The sequence below is a fragment of the Oxyura jamaicensis genome, chromosome 3 (genome assembly GCF_011077185.1).
Source record: "Oxyura jamaicensis isolate SHBP4307 breed ruddy duck chromosome 3, BPBGC_Ojam_1.0, whole genome shotgun sequence".
NCBI classification, from domain to species: domain Eukaryota; kingdom Metazoa; phylum Chordata; class Aves; order Anseriformes; family Anatidae; genus Oxyura; species Oxyura jamaicensis.
Window position 1 is genome coordinate 29,434,908 of NC_048895.1, and position 23,897 is coordinate 29,458,804.

Here is a 23,897-nt window from a genome sequence, read left to right on the forward strand (position 1 = left end):
ACTTACATGGCAGATACGTAAAACAGCTCGGGTTCCTTCATGGTGGCACTTGCTATGCAAAGCCTGTCATCCCTCCTTAGTAAGAGCTAAACTTGAGACAAAGACTCGAGCATATCTGAAGTATTCAAAGCTTTACCGCAGGCAAAACTGGTTTCCACATGTCATGCTCAGAAGAAACTGGCAGAGACCAGATAAACAGCTGTTTTGCAACTGCTTATACCGAAAAACTCAGCCCACAGAAATGCTAAGGCACTTCATTCTTTCAGACTTTTCTCACGCTCCTTCTCTATAATCACTTGACCTTTCCGCCACCAGTTCTGCTGTCAAAATCCCTCGATGTCCCTCCCAGGTCACCAGGTAACACCCTGAGCACACACTTCTTACCTTTTCAAGCTCCTGCAAGTACACTTGGGCAACAACACAAGCAGTCTCGAAGCAAGCCATGACCTCCTCCTCCCTCTCACACAGGCGAGCGCGCGAGGCGATTGAGTTGGTCGAGCGCTCCAGCGACAGACCTGCAAAATAGCAGCACCTTCCTTAACTGCAGCCCACAACAGCAGCACAGCCATGCTATACTTTCGTTTACTAGCTGTCAGGAAGGCTTTTCCATATGTAGGCTTCTCCCTAGTTTTAGGGACTTTTAGGAAAGGACCCCAGGAAAATAAAATTCCTACACATGCAAGGCATTTTTTGTCATGCTGCTCTAAGCTATGGTACCACCGCATGCTTCTATGGCGCCTTTCAAACATTTTGTGAAGAAAGGACATACAGTCCCCCTGGCAGGGACAAGCAAGCAAAGAAATTATGGCCTGTATTTCCAAAAATGGCTATAGATTTTGGGTGCTTCAACACAAGTGCTATTTCAGAAACAGCCTGGCACTGGATTTGAGGATTTCTAAATGTCCACTATTCCAAGTGAAGCTTTCAGTGGCAGCACTTTTGAAGAACAAACTTGGAAAAAGATAAAACAGAGTTGGAAAATCTGAAGCCTCTTGTGGAAAGTCTAAGCTCATACAAATTGCAGATGGACACAAAGCAAGATCTTGACAAGACACAAGAGACTCTTTAACTACAAGATCGCCCTCCTTTCCAAAGAAAAAAACAATTGTTTTTTATACTACTCAAACTCTTCCTTGTGTCACCAGCGAACTCCTCTACAGCATGTTAATTGGAGACCCACAGCTACTGCCCCTACACCAGAACTCTTTATCATCTGATCCTCGTCTGGCATCCCACTACTATATCCTTTATATCTCTAGGTCTGTTTGGAGAGGCTACATATCTGCACACTGATTTTCCTCTATGTAGGTTCTTATATTCTTATGCCACAGCACATCTCCTGTTTGGCAGCTCAGGTCTTCTGCACCAAACCAACTGCGGGGATGCCCAGTAGCCCACGCAGGTTGTAAACTGTTCAATACATGTTTCCCAGTAAGTATAACACTGGGAAACAATGTATAACACTCCCTAATAACAATGCAAATCTTGTAACACAAACTCCTGGCCTTCCTGACACAAATCCAGGGAGGCATGAAAGACAGCTGCCTGGACGGGCCCCAGAGAGAAGCGATTTGGACCACTGCAGCGTACGGCAAAGGACTCCGCCCCACGTGAGGAGCTACAACACGTACACCAGGAACCACACGCTCTCCTTGTCCCACACAATCCTGGGCACCTCAGCACAGCTCACTCTGGAAGTCTTGTGGCTAACTGCTGTGAGGTGGCCATGGGGGCTACCCCGCGGTGAATGCTGTGGGAGGAGCACTCAAGCTGGGGAGCCTGAGGTTCCTAGGCAGTCTCAGCCTTGTTTACTTCCCACATTCAGAGTTTCTGTTTTGTCCCCTTGGTAACTGCTAGGAGTTTCCTTATCTCGTGCTCCGCAATTGAGCCAGACGCGAACTGTCACTTCAGCGGGTGCAGAAGATACCCCACAGATGCAAGTCCAGGAGGTGGCCCCCCACTGCCCTCTCCCAAGTCAGGGGTGCACAGCCCACTCCAAAAGCCCCATCTGGGAGAAACACACACTGGGACCTTGCACCTTTGAAAAGCCTGACCAGACCAGAGCAGGGGAAGTGGATTTACAGAATCGCACAGTGGTTTGGGTTGGAAGGGACTTTAAAGCCCACACAGTTCCAACCCCCTGCCATGGCAGGGACACCTCCCACTAGACCAGGTTGCCTGGAGCCCCATCCAGCCTGGCCCTGAGCACCTCCAGGGATGGGGCATCCACAGCTTCTCCCATTCACCACCTGTTCCAGTGCCTCAACACCCTCACAGTAAACAATAATTATCTTGCTGCTTTTCACTAGCCCCCTTTCTGTATAGTCTCCTTTCTACTGACATCCATCTCGTATTGGAGAAACAGCATCCCACAGATTTTCTCTTCCAGCCCATTTCTCAAGTCTGCCACTTTTTAACATGGGATTCCCTCCCCCTCCCCAAATTTCAAAGCTTTTTCCTCACCCTATTGCTTTGTAATGAAGGGGAAAATAAGTTAACTCTCTGTAAAAAAAGATAAAACATCCAGCAGCAACATTACATCAACTTGAAGTATTCTTCTCAGATCCATCTCAGTTTATCTACCTCTGAATATCCAGCCGTTCCCCTTGATAGAAAATAAATTCCAAAAAAAGTGTTGCATTTCAGAGGCACCATCCCATGAAGCACAAAGTGGGGATAAGGACCCTGAAAGAAGCCCGGTACAATCCACTGACATTCATGCACATCCAGCCTCTAACCAGGCTGCAAGAGCCATCCTAGCACAGCCTGCGTGGGGGCGGTTATCGTGGGAGATGTCACACAGAGAGAACAGGCTGATAAAAGCCATTTACATGCATGCTACAGCCCACTGCAAGGAGCTACTATCTCTAAGCTCTGATGTGGGGGAGGAAAACAAGCAGCCTCTGCCAGCACTGAGTACTGACAGCAAACTGTCCATGCAGGCAGAAAAACAGAGGTGGGGCCCATCAGAGACAGGGTAATAAAATTCCTTGCCACAGTAAATACAGAGCAATATATAATGTATTAAAAAGAGATATGCTACATTGCACGCATTTCTCCACTTGTAAAGGGCAAGAAGGAAAGCTGACCCACATGATGTGAAATTAGTCACAGTGCTTTCTGCTCGTGCTGTATGTGCTGACCTGATGTCACCAGACTGCAAGATCTTCTACGGAACCTGAACAAGGCTATTCGTCCCTACCACAGAAACATGAGAAGAAAAATCAGAGCAAGCAGACTGCAAATCCAGCAGACAAAATGAAGAACAGATGACTAAGAGTTCCCTACTCCTGCAGCCACCGGTTCAGTTCCCACAGAGCAAAGCCCCAACGACTGCAGACTTGCTCGAGTTGCATCTGCATGTGGACAGCACTGTTTGCAAGCCCTCCAGCCCTGAGAGCATAAATCCCACCAACTCCGCTCTGCTCCGCTCCCCAGTTATCAGCACAGAAAGACCTGTGCAGCATAACATACATTTTTAATTCAACTCAGTTCCCAAAAAGCTTCAGAAAAATCACAGAGCACATGGTACTGCCACATGGGATTTAGCAAGAAAGCATGGCTCTTACTGAGACAGAATTAACTTCCAAGTAAAGTATAAAGTTATATGCTTTCTTGGTAGCTGGTTAAGGTAAACAGACTTAGGTATTTTGTAAAAACAGTTATGTGAAGACAGTAACAACTGCTAACTTACCTATGCTAAGATTTTTCTCATAGGAATCAAGCGCCCCAATTTAAATACACACACACACACACTTAGATATGGAAGATACAGCTTTCAAATGGGGTATGCCTCCGGCTGAATATTTAAAGAGAGACTTGTTTCCAAATCATCTTTTATAAAAGAATAAACTCTTCCCACCCACTTCAGAGGCAGCAGCCTTCCATGTATAGAAACACAACTTTTCTTTCCTGAATAAAGAAAAGGCTCCCATCCACTTCTTCTAGTTGCCCTAAAAATTAATCCCTGGCTCTCTCATCTTTGCTTCTTCTTTTCCCTTCTAAAGCTAATTTGCAATTATGCCAGAAAAACACACACCATAAGGCTTGTAAGAGGTGTCACGGACTGAACAAATTTCTTCCTAGAACTGAAGTGCACTGCTTTTCATGGAAACCTGAAGGGGGACATTTTGTGAAGGCTTATTTCCACTTCCATCTCACCCAGTCCTTGCCAAGGGAAGAAAGCTATCATGTGGCTGCAATGCTCTGAAACACTATTACCAGAACTGGAAAAATACATGTGCAAGTGGACACCAGAGCTTAGATTCTCAGAGACAGAGATCACTGGAAAATTCAAGTTGGAAGGGGTCTCGGGAGGTTTGTAGTTCAACTTCTTGCTCAAAGCAGGGTCAGCTCAGGCTCATCAGGGTTTTATCCAGTCTGGTTTTGAAAGCCTCAGTGCACAGATGGAGGCTGCACAACCGCTAGTGAGAAGAGAAGGCTAAAGCAGCTTGCTTCTTTTCTTCCAATTCATGAACTAGTTCCCCAAATAGCAGCATTGCTCCAACTCAGTAGGAAGGACATACCAAGCCCCTCATGGCTTCTTATTTTCCTTTTAATGCAGACTTCCATGCATTTGGATGAGTTAACACAGCTGGGAAACAGAGTGTTTACTGGTGGAAGAATTCAGGGCCAGCAGCAGCACTGTAAACCCCGTTTGCAAAAAAAAAAAAAAAAACAAAAAAACAAACTTTTAGCAGCCTGTGGCTGCTAAAGCCCTGCAGCCCAGGAGCAGGGGCAATTTAATGAGGACTTAAAGAAGCACCACAGCACACATAGGGTGAAGCCTACCTGTTGTTACACCTGTGTCAAACACAGCTATGGGAACTCAGAGCAAAAAAGAGCTTAGGATGGAAGTTACAGCCCTGCCAACAGCAGCAGTCCCAGCCTGAAAGGCAAGGACCTGCACTCGTATGCCCTGCAGACAGGCTACCCAGGCCAGAAGCCAGCGCGCCGCCAAGCTGAGGACACGCAAAGGTTTTATGACAGGACCACAAATAATTAGTCTTGAGGTACAGTGGTAGGCAAGCACATCACAGGAGCTGGCCGTGTGCAGGCACTCAGCCCGCTGCTGGCTTGACATCCCAGCAGCCTGGATTGGCTTGACACAGGGCAAGACCCCGTGCTGTGTATTATTGCTGCCACAGTTCACAGCAGCTTAAATAATTCACATTATGGGTCTTGACACTCCTCTCCTCAGCAATTAAGTTACAAGTGTTCAATGGCATTTACTTGAAATGCAAACAGAGAAAGCAGGGCAAGAAAGGTCTGGACGCCCTCGGTTTTGAACATATTTGTATTGCGCCTTGCGCAAGGGGAAAGGGAAGAGTGAACCTTTGATTTGCAAGAAAACAGTGCAAACTTCTTGCATTATTACTTCCAATTACTGCTACACAGCCCTACACTCATCGCAATCCCTCATAATCCTGGGGTATCATCTGTCCAAAAATGTCAAAGCTCTAGCTGACTGTTTAAATGAGGAAAAACTTCTCAACTGGGTGGGTGCCTGTGAAGCCAGAAGGTGGCAAGCACATCTGAGATGTCACCTCAGTCACCTACCCCTGATCAGTTCCACGTAGGCTGTGCACACCTCGCTGCATTAATCCAAGGGTGCTGACTCTGCTGATATATCAAAAGGTGGTGCCTGGCAGCTGGTTGCTCTTCAGCTTCATGGCAGATCTTTGAACCTGGACTTCAACCTACAACAAGGCAGTCTCCAGCCTTTTTGATCACACACTCCTAACAGCAAGAATTTTATTGAGCATGCATCCCCAACATATGTATTTTAAACTGTATACACGCTGCTGTACATAGTACACAAATAAAACAAAAATACAAACCAGAATAATGAAAAATAAAAGTTAAAAATATTGGTCGATTTCATGAACTGTACTAAACTTTGTTCTCACTAGAGAAATATTAATTTTTAGGAAGAACAATGTGCTTGATTATGGTTATTTTTGAAAAAAAGTCTTGATTGTGTCTTGCAGATACATAGACTGGAAGGTACTGGAAGATACATAGTCTGGTTCTAAGGTAAGTTTATTTTAATACTTGGTTTTAGTGGCTGTCATTGCTAACAAAGATACGTAGATCCAAAGAGAAGAAGTGTATCATTAACTACACCTACTCAAATTTTTTTTTTTAAAGTCACTAGTACATTTATGTCTTCCCTGGTGTCAGTTAGTTGTTCTTACAAACAAAGTTATTAACAAATGGGTTCCAAACCCACTGAAACTCTTATTTGGACAAATTATAAACAGATAAGAAAACTGTGTACATATGAGAGTTGTAGGAGACATCTTCATTGCGCACACACAAAAAAAAAAATCACACTGACTTGGAAACATTTTCAAACATCTGTTCTAAAACCAGATGCCATTACTTCTTCAGTCGTTAAAACATCACCTTTTGCTTGAAGGGACAGACATAATGTGTTTCTCTTTTAAAAATACCTGCTAGGTAGCATAAAACTGACAGATGCTTACCATAGCAGAAAAGATCTGCAAATTTGTAACATTTATCTTTGTAAAACATGCCTATAAATGATCTTTAACTTCCATAACTCTTAAGCACTTTGCCATGAGACCACCAGAGCACTTTTGTGTGGCACAGAAGATTTTCAGGGTCACTCCCCACCGCTTCTTTAAGTATTAGAGAGATTCTACTGTTTAAAGGTCTTGCATTTAAAGGAAATAAGCCACATTAATATACATTCCTGTATTTCGCTGCGCATTTCTTGGCTTTGCTTTGTTCAGCAACAGCTTACAAACGGTGATGAATGAATTTCATGTGATGCTACTTCTGTAACCTAACACTAGAATTCTTTTTTATTTTATTACCAAAGCAGCTGCTACATCAGTGACTAAACTTGTACAGCTTTTTTTTTAAAAAAAAAGTTATTACAAAAGTAATTCAGGTTTTAGTATATTTCAGTTTGTGTTACTGAACCAGAATCACCAGAATCTAGCAAATACATTAAGCTGTGACATGTTAGAAACACCTGTACTTTCATCAGACTGTATAGCAAGCTTCCCACACCACGTAGTGTGTCCTAATACTTGTTTCTTCGCATCTTCAGTGTCTTCTGTGTGTCTCCCAACACTATTTGCTGGCAAAGGAACATGTTTTAGTTCGTCACCATATTGTCTTCCGTATATTATTTTAGCCATTTATCACTGCAGGAAGAACAAATGCTTCCCCAATGGTATGTGATTTTAGCTTTTGCTATTGAGAAAGAAAGCTCAAAAGGGGCTTCTAAAAATTTATCATGAAGCTCAGTGAAATTTTTGAGGTATTGAGTATTGCTAGCCTTCAAACATCACTGATTACAAGGTAAAAGCAGTGATTGTCTCATGCGGCTAATGAAGAGCTCACATTAGGAGAAGTGTCAGCTCTGCCATTTTCTTACTGCTCACTTGTGCTGGCATTATTAGTACAACATGCACTCCACAGTTTCTTTGTGGGAGTCTTTAAACTACTTGTCCACTTCACAATGGTTAGTCTAGCTAAAGCCAGATAAGGCAACACAAATGCAATTCACTACACACGTGTAAACTGCAATAGGCTGAGAGAAGGAACAAGTGATGGTGGCACTGTGAAACACCCACTCTTACCCAGGACACCTCGTGGACCATGAGACATAGGACCCTCGGACTCTGACATACAGTCTGGCAAGGGTGCCAGTGTCCATCCATATCAATCTGGATTCCTTTTTTTTTTTTTAAGACAGATAGAAATCTATAAAAATAGAAGTTTAGTACTTTCCTATACCCCAACAGATCATTTTGTGCATGACACGTCGTCGCAGACATGGGCACCCCACTTCACAGAGCGCTGCTGTAACACACTAGTTGCCCTGGTACAAGAGCCCACCTCCATTCCATGACACATCTGATGGCAGTGAAGGAGATGGCTCTGTCGGGTTGATGCTCTAAGACACAGCAAAGAGTTTAGAACAGCATTCTCTCACAGCCTCACAACCAAAGGACTTGGTCAAAGCCATCCACATACTCCCATGGCATGCTACAAGAATTACATTTTTCCCTGGTCTAAACACAGCAGGCAAAAGTGGAGGAGAAAAGCAAAGCAGATGGGGGGACAATGGAGAAAGATGGTGCTGATGACCGAGTACTGGGATGTACTGTTTGGGTCCACTGCATCACTGACACCAGTGAGAAAGTTTGCAGTCACTGAACTAGACTAGCCCACTTTCATGCGTGCTTTGGGAGCAGGAGAGAGAAAATGGGAGGGTAATGTAACTATGCTGATTCATATCAAGCACTCAAGCCAATTCTACTTAAGGAATATTAGAACAGACATAGCCTGCAAGGACAAAGAGGCTTGTTCCCCTATTGTTTAGAAGGCTGTCAAAGGCATCCAGAGCTTACTGCAGGGTAAAGCAGCAGACAGAAACCCTCCCAGAGCCACTGGCCACTTAGCATACCCTCACGGAGCGGAGGGACGCAGGAAGCTGGGAGCAGTGCACAACCACAGAGAAGAGCTTGCCAGTGACCACAACACTTCACAGCGGGACATAAAGCAGCAGCATCAGCTGCTGTGACCGCTCACTGACTCCCACAGCCAGTGTCAGTAACACCCAGCATGTGCACACACCACTGCCAGCCACACAGCGCAGCCGGGGAACGGCATCAGAGCCACCTAACAGCTACCTGTGGCTTGGCCACCTCAGAGTACTCTCGTACTCCTCAGGAAAGCGCGTTGCAACTATTGCCCATCTCCTGACGCTGCTGGCCCCCCAGCTCTAGGGAACTACAGCACAGCAGGGAGGTGGGGTTTGGTGCACACACGAGCAGCCTGCACAAGCTCATCACATGCTTGTGTGGGAAGAAGGGAGTGGAAGAATAACATGATAAAACCTTAGAAACCACAGACAGCAAATCACATTAACGAAACCCAGGAGGGCATTTATCTTTTTCCACTTTCCAAAGTGGAGTCATCTGCATCTGGTTGCCTATAGGCATCCTCCTCCTCAGAAGTCTAAAACCATACCCTGGCTGCATTTGTGCACAACCCATTGCACAAAACTACTTCTGAAGTGCATACACAGAAAGACCTCAACCAGCCTGTCAGCAGAGAAGAGCTGACAGAGGCTGGCGGTGAAGCCAGCTTCCCTGGCCACAGCAGGCAGCCTACGCACAGTGAGAAGGCCAGGGCCGGGCAAGCTGCTCACAGCAGAGCTGGGAAGCAGGGGCACCGGGGCACACAATTCCCCTAATGCTCTCACAGCCTAAGAGCAGCTCAACTCCCAAACTTCTGCTCCCCCCTCAACACCCAAATCAGACATCGCAGTACTCAGTCCTTTTATCAAGACAGCAGCATCTAAAAACTGGAGCTTTTGCCCACCAGGCAGCTACTCTGGTGGCAGCACAAGTAAACAGCATGCTTCCTGTCTGGTTGGCACGATTGCAAACAGCAGCACTTTGAAGATACACAAGGTGTAGAACAAAGTCTCTCTCCCTCTGATGTGAATTAGCATTTAAAAGCTGCAGTTTTTGTCAAGCAAAAGTGAAAACAAGTTCTGCCAACAAAGTGTCTCACTCGCAGTGAGGTGGCTTTCACTGCCAGATGGCACCATACCTTCTTGTGGTTGGGAAGCAATTCTCCCAGAGGTCAGGTAAGAAAACTCGCCACATTATTTAAGTTCTGTGTAGAAGAGACCATCTCCCCATAGATACTAATGCTCAGAGATATGAGTACCACCGATTTTTAGTCATAGGATGATTCCAACATAGAGGAATGTGTGCTGCCTGCACCCCCCCCCTTTTTTTCTCCCCTTTTAAAAGGGATGAGAAAGCAAACATTTTTCCTCCATGGCAATTCTATGCTGTTGCAGCAGCTGAAAATACTGACCAAAGCAACCTCGGTAGCAGCTGCCAATAGAAGAGCGAACAGTTAAAGAACAGGAACAAGCTACTCTGCATGCCAGTATATCAACTCAAAAGCAACATGCAAGTTAACAGAGCTGCCTACTGCCACCTGCCATCCTCACAAGGCCCATTACTACCTAAGCATAGTGTGCCTGTACTAAAAAAGCAAAAGAAAACTTTGAGTTGATTTTTCCCCAATTTTAACCCCAATCTGTGCTTCTCTCTTCTTAACTTTGTGCCCAATATAATTTTGGCTCTTCCACAAGCTTTCCTAAAAACTAGGAGGAAGGACCAGCGGTGGTATCTTCAGGACAGTCTTGACTCTGAGCACCACCAGGAATTCAAATGCATCAGCCAACACTGTCCTTTGCAAGGTTGCCGTCAATGGTTTCTACATTAATACAGCACTAACGGGGGAGAGGAAGGGAGGGAATTCAAGCTCTCAGGATTCTCCCTGCCCCTTACAACCTACCACCCATTTCTGCTATATGGTGCATCCAGCAAGCTGTCGCCATGTCAGCCAGAAGCAGCAATGCAGGCAGGATGTACACTCAGGTGTGGGGCAGTGCTGGAAGGAAGAGCTGCGTTCCCTTTTTGCCACTAACAGAACTGGAAGACTTCCTTACAGTCATGAGGCTACTGAACAATAATACAGAAATGGATTATCTTTATCTTGACATGTGCAATTACAGCATGATTTCCACTTTCCTCCATTAGTGCCCAGAAAGGACATAAATAATTATTTGAACATGGAAAAATGTCATCAGCTTTCCAATAATCCCCTTCCTACATCTGTCTCACTTGACAAGACAAGGCATTTCCTTACATAGTAAAAAGAGAGCATGTGGGGATCTTATGTACTACAGCAAAGCTTTTCTTAGAGGACTTCAAGAACACTTAAGATCAGTCTCTGAAAAGATCCCCAGAACAAGAATATGCATAACCATAAGGCTTTGGTGGTGTGTTTTTTCTCCATCCAGCAGTCAGGATATTCTAAACACTAGTCTAGGAGAGGAAAAATGCACCTTGCAAAGTTGTATGCCCTCTAAAACAAAGAGCAGGCTCAAAAAGCATCCATCCATCTGGCCTGCAACATGCTTTTATATCATGACCTGTATTAAATGTGCTTCTAACAAAGAAATTCAAAGCGTAAATTCACTTTGAAAAGAGGACTATGAAATAGATGGTGACCCTGCAAAGCTAGATAGTGTTTCTAAACTCAGCTTACCTGACCCGTGTCCCTGTACACTCAGTAGTTTTAGTATTGTCATCTCATTCAACAAAAGCTAAGTGGAAAAAAAAACCATGCTACTGGGAAATCTGTTTTTCAGAAGGCCTACTTAAAGTAAGGCTGCTTAAGTTAAAGCCCCTAACATAACACTTCATTATTTGAACAAAATACATCTTTGCACTATGTGATTGGTAGCATTAAGTAAAAAATAAAAGAGGAAAAGTTAGTGGCTCAGGATCTGAAGTCAGAGTTCAGTGAAGTGCTGAAATCAGTCTTTAAAATAAAGGCTCTTCCATGGAGTAAAACAGGAAACAAAATCCTTTTTCCATCACTTCACTCCATTAGTTTAGTTAAGTGACTAGCTCTTGAAGCTGAAGAACCAACAAGGCTTGGATTACATAAAAAGAAATAGGAAGGCTTATTTTCCACCTTTAAACTATGAATTAAAAAAACAAAACACACACAAGAAACCTAATGCTTATGTTGAGTGTTAGAAGTATGGAATTCAAACACTGCCTATACCAAGTAAAATTCATTTAACTGAAAATATTTTCTTAATTTTTTTTTAATAGAGCAAGAAAGTGGATTTATCAGAACTTCGCACTGCAATAAAACCATTTTAACTATATTTATGCTAATTAACAAAACAGCTGAATACAAATCTCACCTAGGAAATGAGTCATCCTGTAGAAAACAGTATTAGAAAATGATGAATGACACACAAGCAAATGTCAAAATTAAAGACTTAATTGAAGTGTATGAACAAATGGTCAAAGTATCTTCTGATTAGCTAAAAAAAAATAATTGCCAGGCTTATGTCTACTGAATGCAAACCCACATTTTTAATAGTTATGCAAAACAGCAAAAATACCTTGAATAAATGACAATGCACAAGCGCCAAGGAAGTTTAATGTAGATTATTTTCAAAATGTTGAAGCATAAATTGACAAATTTAAAATCATAACTAGAACCAAGTTTTTAAATCAGCTGAGTAAGAGATCCATCTTTCTGTTCATTATTCAGTAAAAGATAAGTTTTTCTTGTTTATTGTTGTGCAATACCACCATTTTCCATCCACAACCCTATCATAACCTCCAAGACCATCACTTCCAGTATTATAAATCCAAGATAGATGGGGATAAAGCAGAACAGTATCCTTCCAAGCAATACTGACCTCCTCATAGAGGTTTTAAAAGATATATCCCTAAGAGAAACAAGAAAACAAGACCAGCAGTTTGTCCTAAAAGCGAATAGACAAACAGAAAACCAAAAAAAAAAAACGAACCAGTGAGATGAACCAAACCCAGAACCCTAGACATATGCACTCAGTTGCTCAGTGTTGTAAAGCTTACGAAAAGCCCTCAAGTGTTGGATTCACAGTCCTGCTTTCAGAAGTATCACAGCTGTTAGAACGGTGCTTGGCTTGAAGTTCACGTTTCAACGCAGCAGAGTTAGCATCGTGATCTTACAGTTTTTCAGCAGTGCCACATTACAGCTCTTAAACATCTTCAAATTACTAAAGTGGGCTAAAGAACAACAGAAAGGATGCTTCAAGCCACTAAGTAAAAGAAAAGCTTAGTTGCCTTGTACACGTGACTTGTGGTTAGACTTGCTAAAACAAAACACAAACTATGATCAAGGCTTGTCACAGTATCATCTAATGGTCTCTTTAACACGGTTTTTCCTGAGCTTACACTGCAGCCTTTTGATAGAACAGATCTCTTTTCTAAAGCTTAGAAAAAACCCCAGACCTTCAAAAACAAGTTTACCAGGGATTCACCTCGCCCATCTTCAGACACCCACTAGTTACTCCACAGCCCCCTTCCAGTTGGCAGAGCAGAGGCAGCACCATACAAGGCCACGCGCTCCGGCCCTGTCGGACAGAGGCAGGGGGACTATTAAAGTCCCGCTTCCCCATGAAAGCAGCTAGAAGCCCTTTGTAGGCCTGTGTCAGTGCTGATTTGGCTGGGGCTCTGCGGGATGCAGGGAGCTCCTCTCCATGGGGCTGACTCATCTCGCAGCAGCTCTGGCACCACACGCCCTGACGAGAAGCGCTGCAGCGAGCCAAAGGCGCTGCCAGTCCCGACAGAGACGGGCCCACAGGCCACGTCAGCCCTCCCTGGGCTGGCATGACTCAGGCTGGCAGCAGCCTTCTGCTACAGCAGGTCTCTGCCCGCTCTCACACAGCACACCAAGAAGGGCCGTGCTCCGTAATGGAGCAGACTTCCCAGACCTACCTGCACCTGCGTACCACCTCCTGTCTTCATACCAAGTACTTGAGCAGTAAGAGAGGACTGAGCACAACTCCACTGAGGCTAACCCAAAAGCTTTTAAAAAGAAACAAAACCACAAGTGATGTTATTCACATTATTATCTCTTCTATATTTATCTAGAAATAGAAACTCTTCTAGAACAGCTTACACTGGTTCTAACACTACAGAAAAGGACGGAACCAAGAGACAAGTTAGCCATGGGAGATCTTCTTTGCTCTCTTCAGTTTTGCCCCTGACTCACAATGACGGAAAGCAACTTGCTTTGGTACTCTACGACTCAAACTTTGCATCTGTACAAGTAGCTTAAGCTTCATATATTATTGCATTGGCATTCATATGACATTATTTCAATCACAGTCACTTTAAACAGCCAAATACCAGAAGCAGCAATATCACCAGAACAAGTACACCATTTGCATTTCTGCAGGGATCAGTGACGTCAGCTGGGGAGTGGAAACCCCCAAAACACCAAGCAAAGATGGGAACCTATAACCCTACATTATGGAAATATATTTGGTTCTGAACATCACATAACTACAAAACCTCATTATTTACAGAGCCATTCTACAACCTGGGAGTTTAGATGAGCTGAAGTCCTGGCTAGAGATGCACTTTGCTTTGCGAAGTTATGTCATGACCAACCCTACTGTACCAGGCAGATTTATTCACTGGGAGCAGACAGGGAGCTCTGCAGAGTGTGTGCAGCAAGTGCAGCAGAGGCGACATAGCCAACGAAGTGGCAGTTACGTGTGCTGTTCGGTAGTTCTGCTCATTTCAGATGGACAATGCCAGGTAACAAAGCCACAATGTGTCCCAAGTGAATATGCAAGTGAGTTTTATTACTCAATACCGTTTCCTGCAGTAGACAGAACTGTTTGCATCAGAGAACCAAGCAGAGTTTTAAGGAGGAATTAAGCTCATGGAGGATGGGGAGGAAGGACAGAGACGTGGACAGACCAAACACCATTTATTAAAAGACCACAGAGGTCAACCACTGCTAAGTATCAAACTGTTGTTAGCACTCCACTAACTGTCCACAGGAGTATGACGTGACGTTATTCTACCCACAACATGGAGATTTAGAAACAGGACAAGCAGGAGCAGTCAGCTGAAAAATTGTAAGAATCTCACCCTCACCACCATTTCTTGCCAGCTGCTCAAGCCCTAGCATTTATTAAAAAAAAAAAAAAAAACTTGAGTGTTTACTGCCTGACAGTCATCTTTGTTAAAGCACTACTGAGCAAGGAAAGCAAGAAAACTTTTTCCCATTTGACTTCTACACTCCAATTACAAGGCTGCAAATCCATAACATCAACAAACACATGCTATGGACCTGCAGAGAAGCCCCCACAGATTGAGCTCAACATCCAACCATCAGCATCACAGAATTCAAAAGGCACTCTAAAGAAGCAAACACAGTTTTGCTATCCCACTTTTAACTTCTACCACACACCCTGCCTGTACAGCTCCTCCCGATGTACCCCATCTCCTTCTCATTACAGTTTTATAGTTTTATTTTTTCATATTAGTTTGTTTCCAACAGTAAAATGTTAACACAGATGCCTTTGGTGTGTTTTTTCTTTCTGCTATGACCCTTCCTGCATGATCTGGAACGCCTGAACGCCTACATGGCCATTCTACATATATGCACAACCCAACAGTACTAGCTACACAAAATCTAGCTGATTTCATGTTTATACTTGAACTGATATAAAGTTCTAGTGTGTTACTGTGTGAACATGGGCGTTCCAACCACCTCCTTCTGTTACTGAAGATCTGAGTAAGAAATTAAGCACAGAAAATCAAAGTTCTTGGAATAAAGACAGAACACAAAGACAGGCCTTTCTGGATTGCTGCATAAACAATCCATGAAGAAACGTTTCTAGTGATGTTCAAGAGAGTCCTTATAGGTTTCAGTTTGTATAAGCTAACAGTAATTCAACCAGAAACAATAATACAGTACAGATCAAAATATATCTACACAGATACCAAGAGGAAAAAGAAAGTCTTTATACTAATGTATAAAGAAGTTTTAAGTAATTTAAATCCATGCTCTGTTACTTCTCCTGCAGAGGTAGCCCAGGCAGGCATACTTTGAAGTGAAGATTTAAATCTACACTGCTATTTCCTTTTCCAAACTTCTAAAATTTAAAAGGCTTATTTCTGTAAAAGTGAGAGGTAGAGTACACAAAAGAGAGAAAACGACCCTAGCAGGATCAGTTGTTCTCTCCAAACTCAACTGGAGAAGCTCCAGTCTGATGGACTTTCTGACACAAGCTTTGTTAGAATACCAAGTGACTTAGTATATCCTTGATAACTTGGTTAATATGAAAGTAATCATCACTGAGGATAAAAGCTGTGGAACAGGAATAGCGCAGAGGTAACTCTGCAATGGCAGGGACTCCTTACAGTTACATGCACAGAGGCAAAGGAACACACTCCATGCTAAACTTCACAAAAAAAAAAATAAAGTAAGGTCTGATCCTCCGAGGCAAACACCTCCACCCCCTGTATCTTCATACAAAGGTGAGATAGCTGCCATGGAAGAAGTCTTACAGGTGCAGTGTTATTTCACCAGTGTTCACGCACACCTTATTATATTCATGCCTCACCTAGGACCAATTCCCAGCAAGGTTAAGACTCGTGAGTACACCGTTAGTGTCAAAAAAAAAAAAAACAAAAACACCAACACCTGCAATAAATGCATTGGCAGTCACTTACTCCACTGCACCATGCAAACATCAGTGCAAGTTATGAGTAAATTAGTCCTACACCACAAAAGCTCATTAATGAAGCAGATTCAACCAACGCCACAGAAAACAAAACCAAAGCAAGCAAAGCAGCAAAAACAGGTTTTCAAAAAAAAAAAAAAAGCAGAATGACTGTGTGAGATCAAGAAACACCCAAATTATTGTCAGTAACACTAGCAGCCCAGTCAAACAGTATTTTGGGTTGATTTGGTATCACTCTTTTACATACCATTTGAAGGTATCTGATCATCACAGAGTTCTCATTCACCTAATTAGCTGGTGGACATGCTGAAAAGAGTAGAAAGCAGTAGATAGGTAGCAGTACTTGAGCAACATTTATAAAGGAACTGAAAGCAAACGAAGGAGAAGATTACTGATCTTTTTCCCCCCGCCAAGTCAGTAACTAACTAGGGTCTTCCTCTCCCCCACTCAAAACTGAAATGCAATTCCGTTACCCTTAGAGGCAGTTTTCATTAGGATCTTTCAGCACAATGTTCGTAGAATTAAAAGGGGGGAAGAGACTCCTGTTTGTACATTAGGTCTGATACAACGTGACGTGCATTGCAAAAATACACAACCTGCTTTGAAAGCGCACATTGTGTTAGTCCAGAGTTTAAAACTTGGAAACTCTGTCCATGCTTCTTTCACAGAAATCATATAAAATTGCAAGTGGATGAACTCTAATAGAAAGTGTAGGCCCCAATTCAGAGCCCTTGATTTAGATTTTCCCAAAATGTATACACAGGCACAGGTGCGTTGCTGACTTACAGCCAACAGTTCACACACAACTTCCAGCATCAACCTTTCTTTTACAAGTCAGCCAAGTTTAAAAGTCATGGACCAAGACCTCATGACGCCTTTAACTTTAAACTGTACAGACCATACCCAGTAGGACTTCCTAAAGGTACAACACTGCCAATCTGATCAAATCAAGCCACGTGGAGAAATACCTTCAGCTTTCTACCTACACAGCATACTTCAAATATATCCACGTGGTCCTTTACCTTTAATAACGAAGGCTTCAGTCACCAAACGCAGCATGTACAGGGGTTCATCTTTTGTTGAGAGGTCATCGATCCCTGCTTTTGCATACATGCTGATGGCATCTCTGTAGGATCCCTCTACGTAATGAAGCTTCCCTAGGATCAGCATAGCTTCTATCATATACTTAGGCTGAAACAGAAGTGAGAGGAAAGGAGTGTTTACACGGTAAAATACCAAAGAGCACAAATGAGGTACTTTAGCACAAATTAAGGAGATTAAGCATGTTTTGTTCTTAACCTTGCCAACTACACAGGTTGGAGAAGGAAGGATTTGAGTGTCTAGAGACCTTAGCACTGTGCTCATGAGAGCAGCAAGCCACAAAGGTCAAGGAATTACTTTGGAGCTCAGTTTGGAAACACACAGCTTACAAGTCACCTCCTCCATTGCCACTGACCTATTCTATTTATTCGCCAGGCACAGATAACACTAAAGCCTGCCACTGTCATAACTAGACACACACACACCAAGGAAATCCCCCGCTTTTAAACTGGATAGAAAACATTTTTAGTCAACTGCTCCCCTATCCTCTGTAAATTTAATTAAAAAAAAAAAAAAAGCAAAGTTCCCAAGTTTTCTTAAGTTCTCAAAAGATGTTTCAAGCAGAAGTAGAGAAATGGCAAGCATGCCTTCTGTTTCTAAGATCTGTTTGGTCCTTAAGAAGGGTTGAAAATATGTATATAGATGTGCAAGAAAAAAAAAGACTCAGTAAGAGACAAGCATTCAGACCCTTTCATGTTTCAGAAAGCAGAAAAGATCCCTAATCCTCTACCCTCATTTTTATGTAATTCATAGCCTTACTAAAGCCACGCTGTCCAAGGTCACCAGTAGCCATTGAGGCAGTGTCTTGAAACTCTCCTAAAGCTCTCTGCAGCTTGGCTGATGGGCAGCTATGAACCACACACTCAGAACATGAAACAAAACTGAGGCTAACTTGATATAACTTCTCTGGCAGGGACTAAAAGCAATGCAAGGCTGTAACCTTGGACTTGCACTACGACCTCAGGGGCCCAGCAGCACGAAGCACATTTTACCGCTGTCCTGGAGCTGATGAGGTACACACAATTCCCTCAGCCCCAGAGCAGCAGGAGGTCCCTCAGCTAGGCAAAACCAGCAACACCATTAAGTGGCCCTGTACCACAGCTGCAGGGGGCTCCTACATGCTCAGCCCATGACTCTGTAATCAAGAAGAAGGATATATTTGTAACACCTAACCTGTTGCCCACTTACCCGCAGCTTTCCTCTGCTTAAGACATTGGTCAGATACTGCTTAGCTTCACTCAGCTTGGGCTCGTTCTTCTCTGTCAGTGGAATGGAGTCCTTCAGTTTGGCAAAGTTTTCCTGTAAGCACTCTTCCAGCAGAGCTTCAGCAAGCAGCATGCTCCCATAGTCCTCTGAAAGCATACCCCAACCAACAGGAAACATCACTTAGCATGCTGAATGCTATCGTCAGCACTACTTTTTTAAAATAGCATTACATTAACATTTAAATGGGATTAAGAAAAAAACTCATCATCTGCAAGACACATAAATAGTAACTCCGAGGGGTGACGGGAACTAGCGGAAGAAAAAAGGAAGTTGTGTTAACTTGGGGATATTGGAAACACTGTTATCTACAAAAATAAAGTGACATTTCCTTTTAATTAAAAGGTTTTTCCCTGATTGGATCCTTTAATTTTGACAGCACAGCTCACACGTGTTGTCACTAACGTAACAATTAAGAATTTAAAAGTGAGACTTGTGATGAGAAAGTTAAGACCGACCTTAGCAAGCAGTTAAGCACATGCCTAAGATCTATGAACGTACAAGCATGAAAACTTGCTTCAGACTAGGCGTAAGCTATGAACGTCACTACAGAAACGCAACTGCATCAGAAGCTTAACATTTTGCTTTTAAAAAACTATTTTGTATGAACTTTAAGATGCATCACTTGCGGAAAACATTTCATCTGCCAGCGTAGCTGGAGCTCTCGCTCGACGGGTCTAGCTCTGCGGTTCATTCATAGGAGTATCTCTAACAGCTGAGCGCTGAGTCGAACGGGGTAAGACCATCTTTGCAAATCACACACACGGAAAAAACAAGCGTTGTGCCACACAGACTCCGTGTTTCAGAGCCCGGAGTCGTGGAACGGGGGCACCGGGCAGCGCCTCCCCCCGTTTTCAGCCCGAGGGACAGCTGCCGCCCGCTGGCTCCCCACCGACGTGTGAGCGGGGCTCTTCCTGCCCGAGGGCCGGCACGCACCGACCGCGCCGCGCCGCGCGGGGAAGCGGCACCCCACGGCGCTGCGCCTGCCCGCCCGCAACCGCAGCCGCCTGTGCGCGGCCCCGAGGAGCGCCCGGCAGGTCAGTGCTGCTGCAAGCGGGGCCGCGGAGGGCTCCCGCGGCAGGACGAGCCCCGCGGCTCCCCAGCACCCGACCAACGGGCGCTGCCCTCAGCCGGCCGGGGGCAGGCAGCGAGGAGCCCCCCGCGGCCGGACCGGCGCCGCGGGGCTCCCCGCGGGTGCCCACCGCGGCTCCCGGGACAGGTCGGCGCCCCGCTGCCGCTCCCCCCGCCCCCTTACCGGCTTCCTCGGCGCCCGCCGCCGCCTTGCGGGGCGCCCTGGCGGGGGGCAGCAGCTGGTGCCGCACCAGCAGCCGGAGCTGCGCCCAGTGCCGCTCCGCCCGGCACCGCTCCAGCTCCCCCGACAGCTTCACGTGCCACAGCGCCGCCATCTTAGCGCCCCGCCGCCGGACAGCGGGGCGGCGCCGGGGCACGCCCACCCGCCGGCATGCCCCGCCCACCGGTCGGGAAGCCCCGCCCACCGGCCGAAGCCCCGCCCGCCACGCGGAGCCCCCGTCGTGCGAGGCCCCGCCCCCTGCGGGTGAGGCCCCGCCCCTCCGCGCAGCACCTGGCCGCCCGCTTGCGCTCCACGTGTCCCTGCGGGCGCCGTGACGCGGCCGCGCCCCGCCGCAAGGTGCAGCCAGCGGGCGGGCGGCCGAGGGGCGGGGCGGGCGCATGCGCCCTGGCTTGAGGGGAGGGGAGCGCCGCGCAGGGCCCGGCTCCAGCGAGGGGCCAGGGCGCGGCGGGTGCGCGGCGGTTTAACGGCCGCGGGCGGCGGCTTAACGGCCGGGCGCGGGGAGCGGGGCGTTGCGGCCGGGGTTGCTCATCTCTCCGCGCTCTGTTTTCCTCTCCCCAGGAGATCGCCATGGCCCCGAGGGGCGTTCCAGCGGCTCTCCTGTGCTGCTGCCTGGCCGCTTTCCTCCTCGCCGCCCTGGCTGAGGAGCACGGAGCGGAGAGCCAGCACGCGAACATCCGCCTCGATAAGAACCTGGTGCAAGATAAGGAGTACGTGTGCTAAAGACGTAAACTTTGCTTCTTAACCGTCTGCTTATCTCCTGCGGCGCGAGGCGGGTTAAAGTCGAGGGCGCCCTCCCGTCTCGGGATGCCGCACGAGGAGGTGGAGGCAGGCAGGAGGCGGCTGCTGAGCAACTTGACAGCACACGCGAGACCTGGAAAGGTGTCGGGAGCCTTGAGCACAACTCATATCGTCAGTGATTTCCTACAGGAACCCTGCTTACCTAGATCAACGTCGTTTAGACAAAGCAATACTTTAAACAGGGAATGGTTTTGGTCTTCCTTGCTTCTTCACGCGCCAAAGAGAGGTAGCAGCAAATACAGTTCCTTAGTTGACATCTGAATATAAATGCACTTCCCTCATCCCTTTTTTCCTTTGGAAAACAGCCCAAAGGAGACTGAGGGCTGCTTGGGTTGTTTTTATAATCAGTTCAGTAGGCCAGAAGAAAGCAGAATAGCTACCTGAGACACTAGGGGCCACTGCAGCACCTGTAACAACCAACCTTTGTGCCTTCCTCGTTTTAGTATAAAACTGTCAGTTGTTCTGGTTGTCCGGGGTGCTTTGAGAGGTACAGTGCTTCCTGTGCACTTGACTGCTTGACCAAAGACTAAATTTGATGTCAACAGAGAATTAAATATTAACTAACTCGCATGTCACTTGTTTTTTTTCCCTTAGCCACATCATGGAACATTTGGAAGGTGTTATTGAAAAACCAGAATCTGAGATGTCTCCGCAAGAGTTGCAGCTTCATTACTTCAAAATGCACGATTATGATGGCAATAATTTGTTAGATGGGCTAGAGCTTGCTACCGCTATATCACATGTCCACAAAGAGGTAGGTGGTATGTCGTAACGGCTTGTGCATTTGCAAACAGTTCTGACTTTCTAAAATCAGCTTTAAGTAGCATAGTCACAACACACCTTCAGTGCACTTACAGTAGAACAGTTTTGTGTGAAAACAAGACTATTCCCCCCTCGGCTTGATTTATAAATGTACTAACTTTATCATAGTTTTTCGTGTCACATCACAATTTCCAAGAAGACTCCGCTGCAGTTTAAACTTTAATGTGAGTGAAGACTGCAAATGATTTGACAAAGGGGATAACCAGGGATGAGGAGAGGAGAAAAGGAAATTATCCACAATGGAATTAAGCTGATGTGAGGTTATAGAAGTAGCACATGATACAACGTTGCTGCAGGTTCTAAGCCTGCTGTTTTCAGGCCCAAACTATTACTACCATGGGTACACCAAGTGTAAGAGACCTCTTGCACAAACTCAGCTTAGAAGAACCAGTCATTGTCTGCCTTTGTTTTCTTTACCTTTTTCTAAGCACATTTTCCTCCTGGCTACAAATGTTTAAGGACAAAAGCCGATACAATCCTTAGGAAGATGATGCTTACACAAAATTAGGTACTGACCTTTCAGAAATTACAACTCAAAATAACATAATTGCATATATACCTCTGGCAAAAAAAAAAAAAAAAATCTTGTCAAGAACACAATAATGGCTTGCTGTTTCTTGTGCAAGGGCACCTCTTTGCATTCCCCTTTGTTCCTAAGAGGTGATACTAAGATTTTTATTATCTTTAAGCTACAACAATGTATTGAACATGCTATTTTTTTCATTTCTCACTCTGTTTCTGCAAACTCCGCGTGTTACAAGTTCTGGCCCAAAGGATGATGTTTCTGTACAGTACAGAAACTAAATGTGCTACATAAAGATTCCAATTAAGACTATGTCTGCTAAGTTAGTCTATCGTTGTACATTGTGCTATTTAGCTTTTAGATCTCTTGGCTAAGAACATAAACTGGATATAACAAAGTGCTTGTTTTGAAGTAGAGAGAACTTGGACTTAATGGCTTGCATCTGGTAAAAGTTCCATATGTTGGAATAAATGATTATATAAAACTTAGAACCATGTTAAACATCAAACATGAACTGCTTAACAAAAATCAGTTGTCGGTAATTGTCAAATATGCCACTAGATGGGAAACACTGCTAAACTTGTTTATTATTTTTTTTTGTAGGAAGGTGGTGAGCATACCCAGGCAATGAAAGAAGAAGAGCTAATTAATCTAATAGATGATGTCTTGCGAGACGACGATAAGAACAATGACGGATACATTGACTATGCAGAATTTGCAAAATCACTGGAATAAGGTTTTGCAGGGGGCTTGTTTCTCCTAGCTAAATGGAAATGTGACCTGGTATAATGTGATTTATTACTCCTGTTGATCTTTGTGCTGCAGTGTTAGTGAGGAGAGGTACCAGTTGCAGCTGAATTTCCTTGAAAATTGTACCTGTTAAGAGGCTGGCTAATGCAGACTGATAGCCGTGTTTGACTAAATGTTTGAATCTTGAAGCATGGAAGCATCAACAGCATTCTCAAATTCCATTTTTTAATTATTGGGTTATATAGTACTTGTTTGCTTACATCTTAAAATCATTTTTGCTTACATTTTAAAATTATAAAATACCTAGAAAGCAAGAAAAGATAATTTCTTTACCTTCCCGCTAATTTCAAAGGAAACCTGCATACAAGTACAGGTGCTTGAAACAGCAATTGTAGAGGAAAAGTGTTCGAAAGTGGTTTGTGTTTGGGGTCCCCATGACACCACATGGACTTTTAACACTATGTTACAAGAAATTGAGCGTTTTTAAATATATGTATATCCTAGTGTACCCTCAAATGTTATATATAAATACGTATACATGATTTCCAATTTATACTCATCCTTCACAAATTTACTTTATATATTGCGTTTTACTAAATTTTTCTCTACCTTCCATGGTCTCTTCGTACAACACTGAAAGTATTTTATTACACTTATAATGTTGTATTAATGCTGCATAACATTTACTAGGGTAGCTTCTGCTATCTCGTTTTGAAGGTCATGTTAACAGTAAACCAATTTAATATAAAAGTTTCAGTTCAATTTGATTCTTACAGTATTAGCCAGCAGGATAATCTGTGAGCAAGTAATGCTGCCTTGTTGAGGTTTAAGTTCATTTTCCTTGACACTTAAATTATGGTGTTAATTTCAGGAGGTATTTCATAACTAACACTTTCAAGATACTTGAATGTTTGTGAACAAACATGGCTCTAGGAATGTTTTCATTGTCTTGAGACAATAATTAGTAAGTCAAGCAGTTTAAGGATGTTAAACAAGTGGTGTATTGCTGCTTTGTTTGGTAACTATAGAGCATAACGGAAATCTTAAATTGTATTCAATCATTATCCGTGATTAGAGAATCTAAATGTTAGCATTTCTCTGAAATGTATAAAGAGCTATTTTCTGTACAAAATTATTCTTATACAATAGAAAGACATTTGTAAAAGAAATTACTTCCTTTGTTTAAATGTTTGAGCAACAAA

At 44.3% G+C, this 23,897-nt stretch overlaps 2 protein-coding genes across 4 annotated transcripts in view; one reads left to right on the forward strand and one right to left on the reverse strand.

Moving 5' to 3' along the window:
- The window catches only part of TTC7A (tetratricopeptide repeat domain 7A), a 169,190-nt gene extending 149,260 nt beyond the window's left edge, over positions 1–19,930 (reverse strand). Inside the window, exons 1-4 of one of the 2 annotated variants that reach the window (XM_035320722.1) lie at positions 19,746–19,930; positions 18,416–18,579; positions 17,149–17,317; positions 385–515 (exon numbers count right to left, since the gene is read on the reverse strand). In XM_035320722.1, coding sequence (XP_035176613.1) covers positions 385–515; positions 17,149–17,317; positions 18,416–18,579; positions 19,746–19,896 — 615 coding nt within the window. In that variant the 5' untranslated portion in view covers positions 19,897–19,930. Of the gene's footprint in view, positions 1–384; positions 516–16,373; positions 16,436–17,148; positions 17,318–18,415; positions 18,580–19,745 lie in introns of those variants that run through there. The other variant, XM_035320723.1, reaches the window with a different exon arrangement.
- A 271-nt stretch (positions 19,931–20,201) lies between these two features.
- MCFD2 (multiple coagulation factor deficiency 2, ER cargo receptor complex subunit) lies at positions 20,202–23,897 on the forward strand. Of its 2 annotated transcripts, none has more exons than XM_035320726.1 (4): positions 20,202–20,297; positions 20,334–20,509; positions 21,195–21,354; positions 22,549–23,897. In XM_035320726.1, exons 2-4 carry the CDS (start codon positions 20,370–20,372, stop codon positions 22,678–22,680), a joined length of 432 nt encoding a protein of 143 aa, XP_035176617.1. In that variant the 5' UTR covers positions 20,202–20,297; positions 20,334–20,369; the 3' UTR covers positions 22,681–23,897. The 2 variants fall into 2 exon arrangements, with proteins under 2 accessions (XP_035176617.1, XP_035176618.1); XM_035320727.1 differs by having other exon boundaries at positions 20,215–20,278.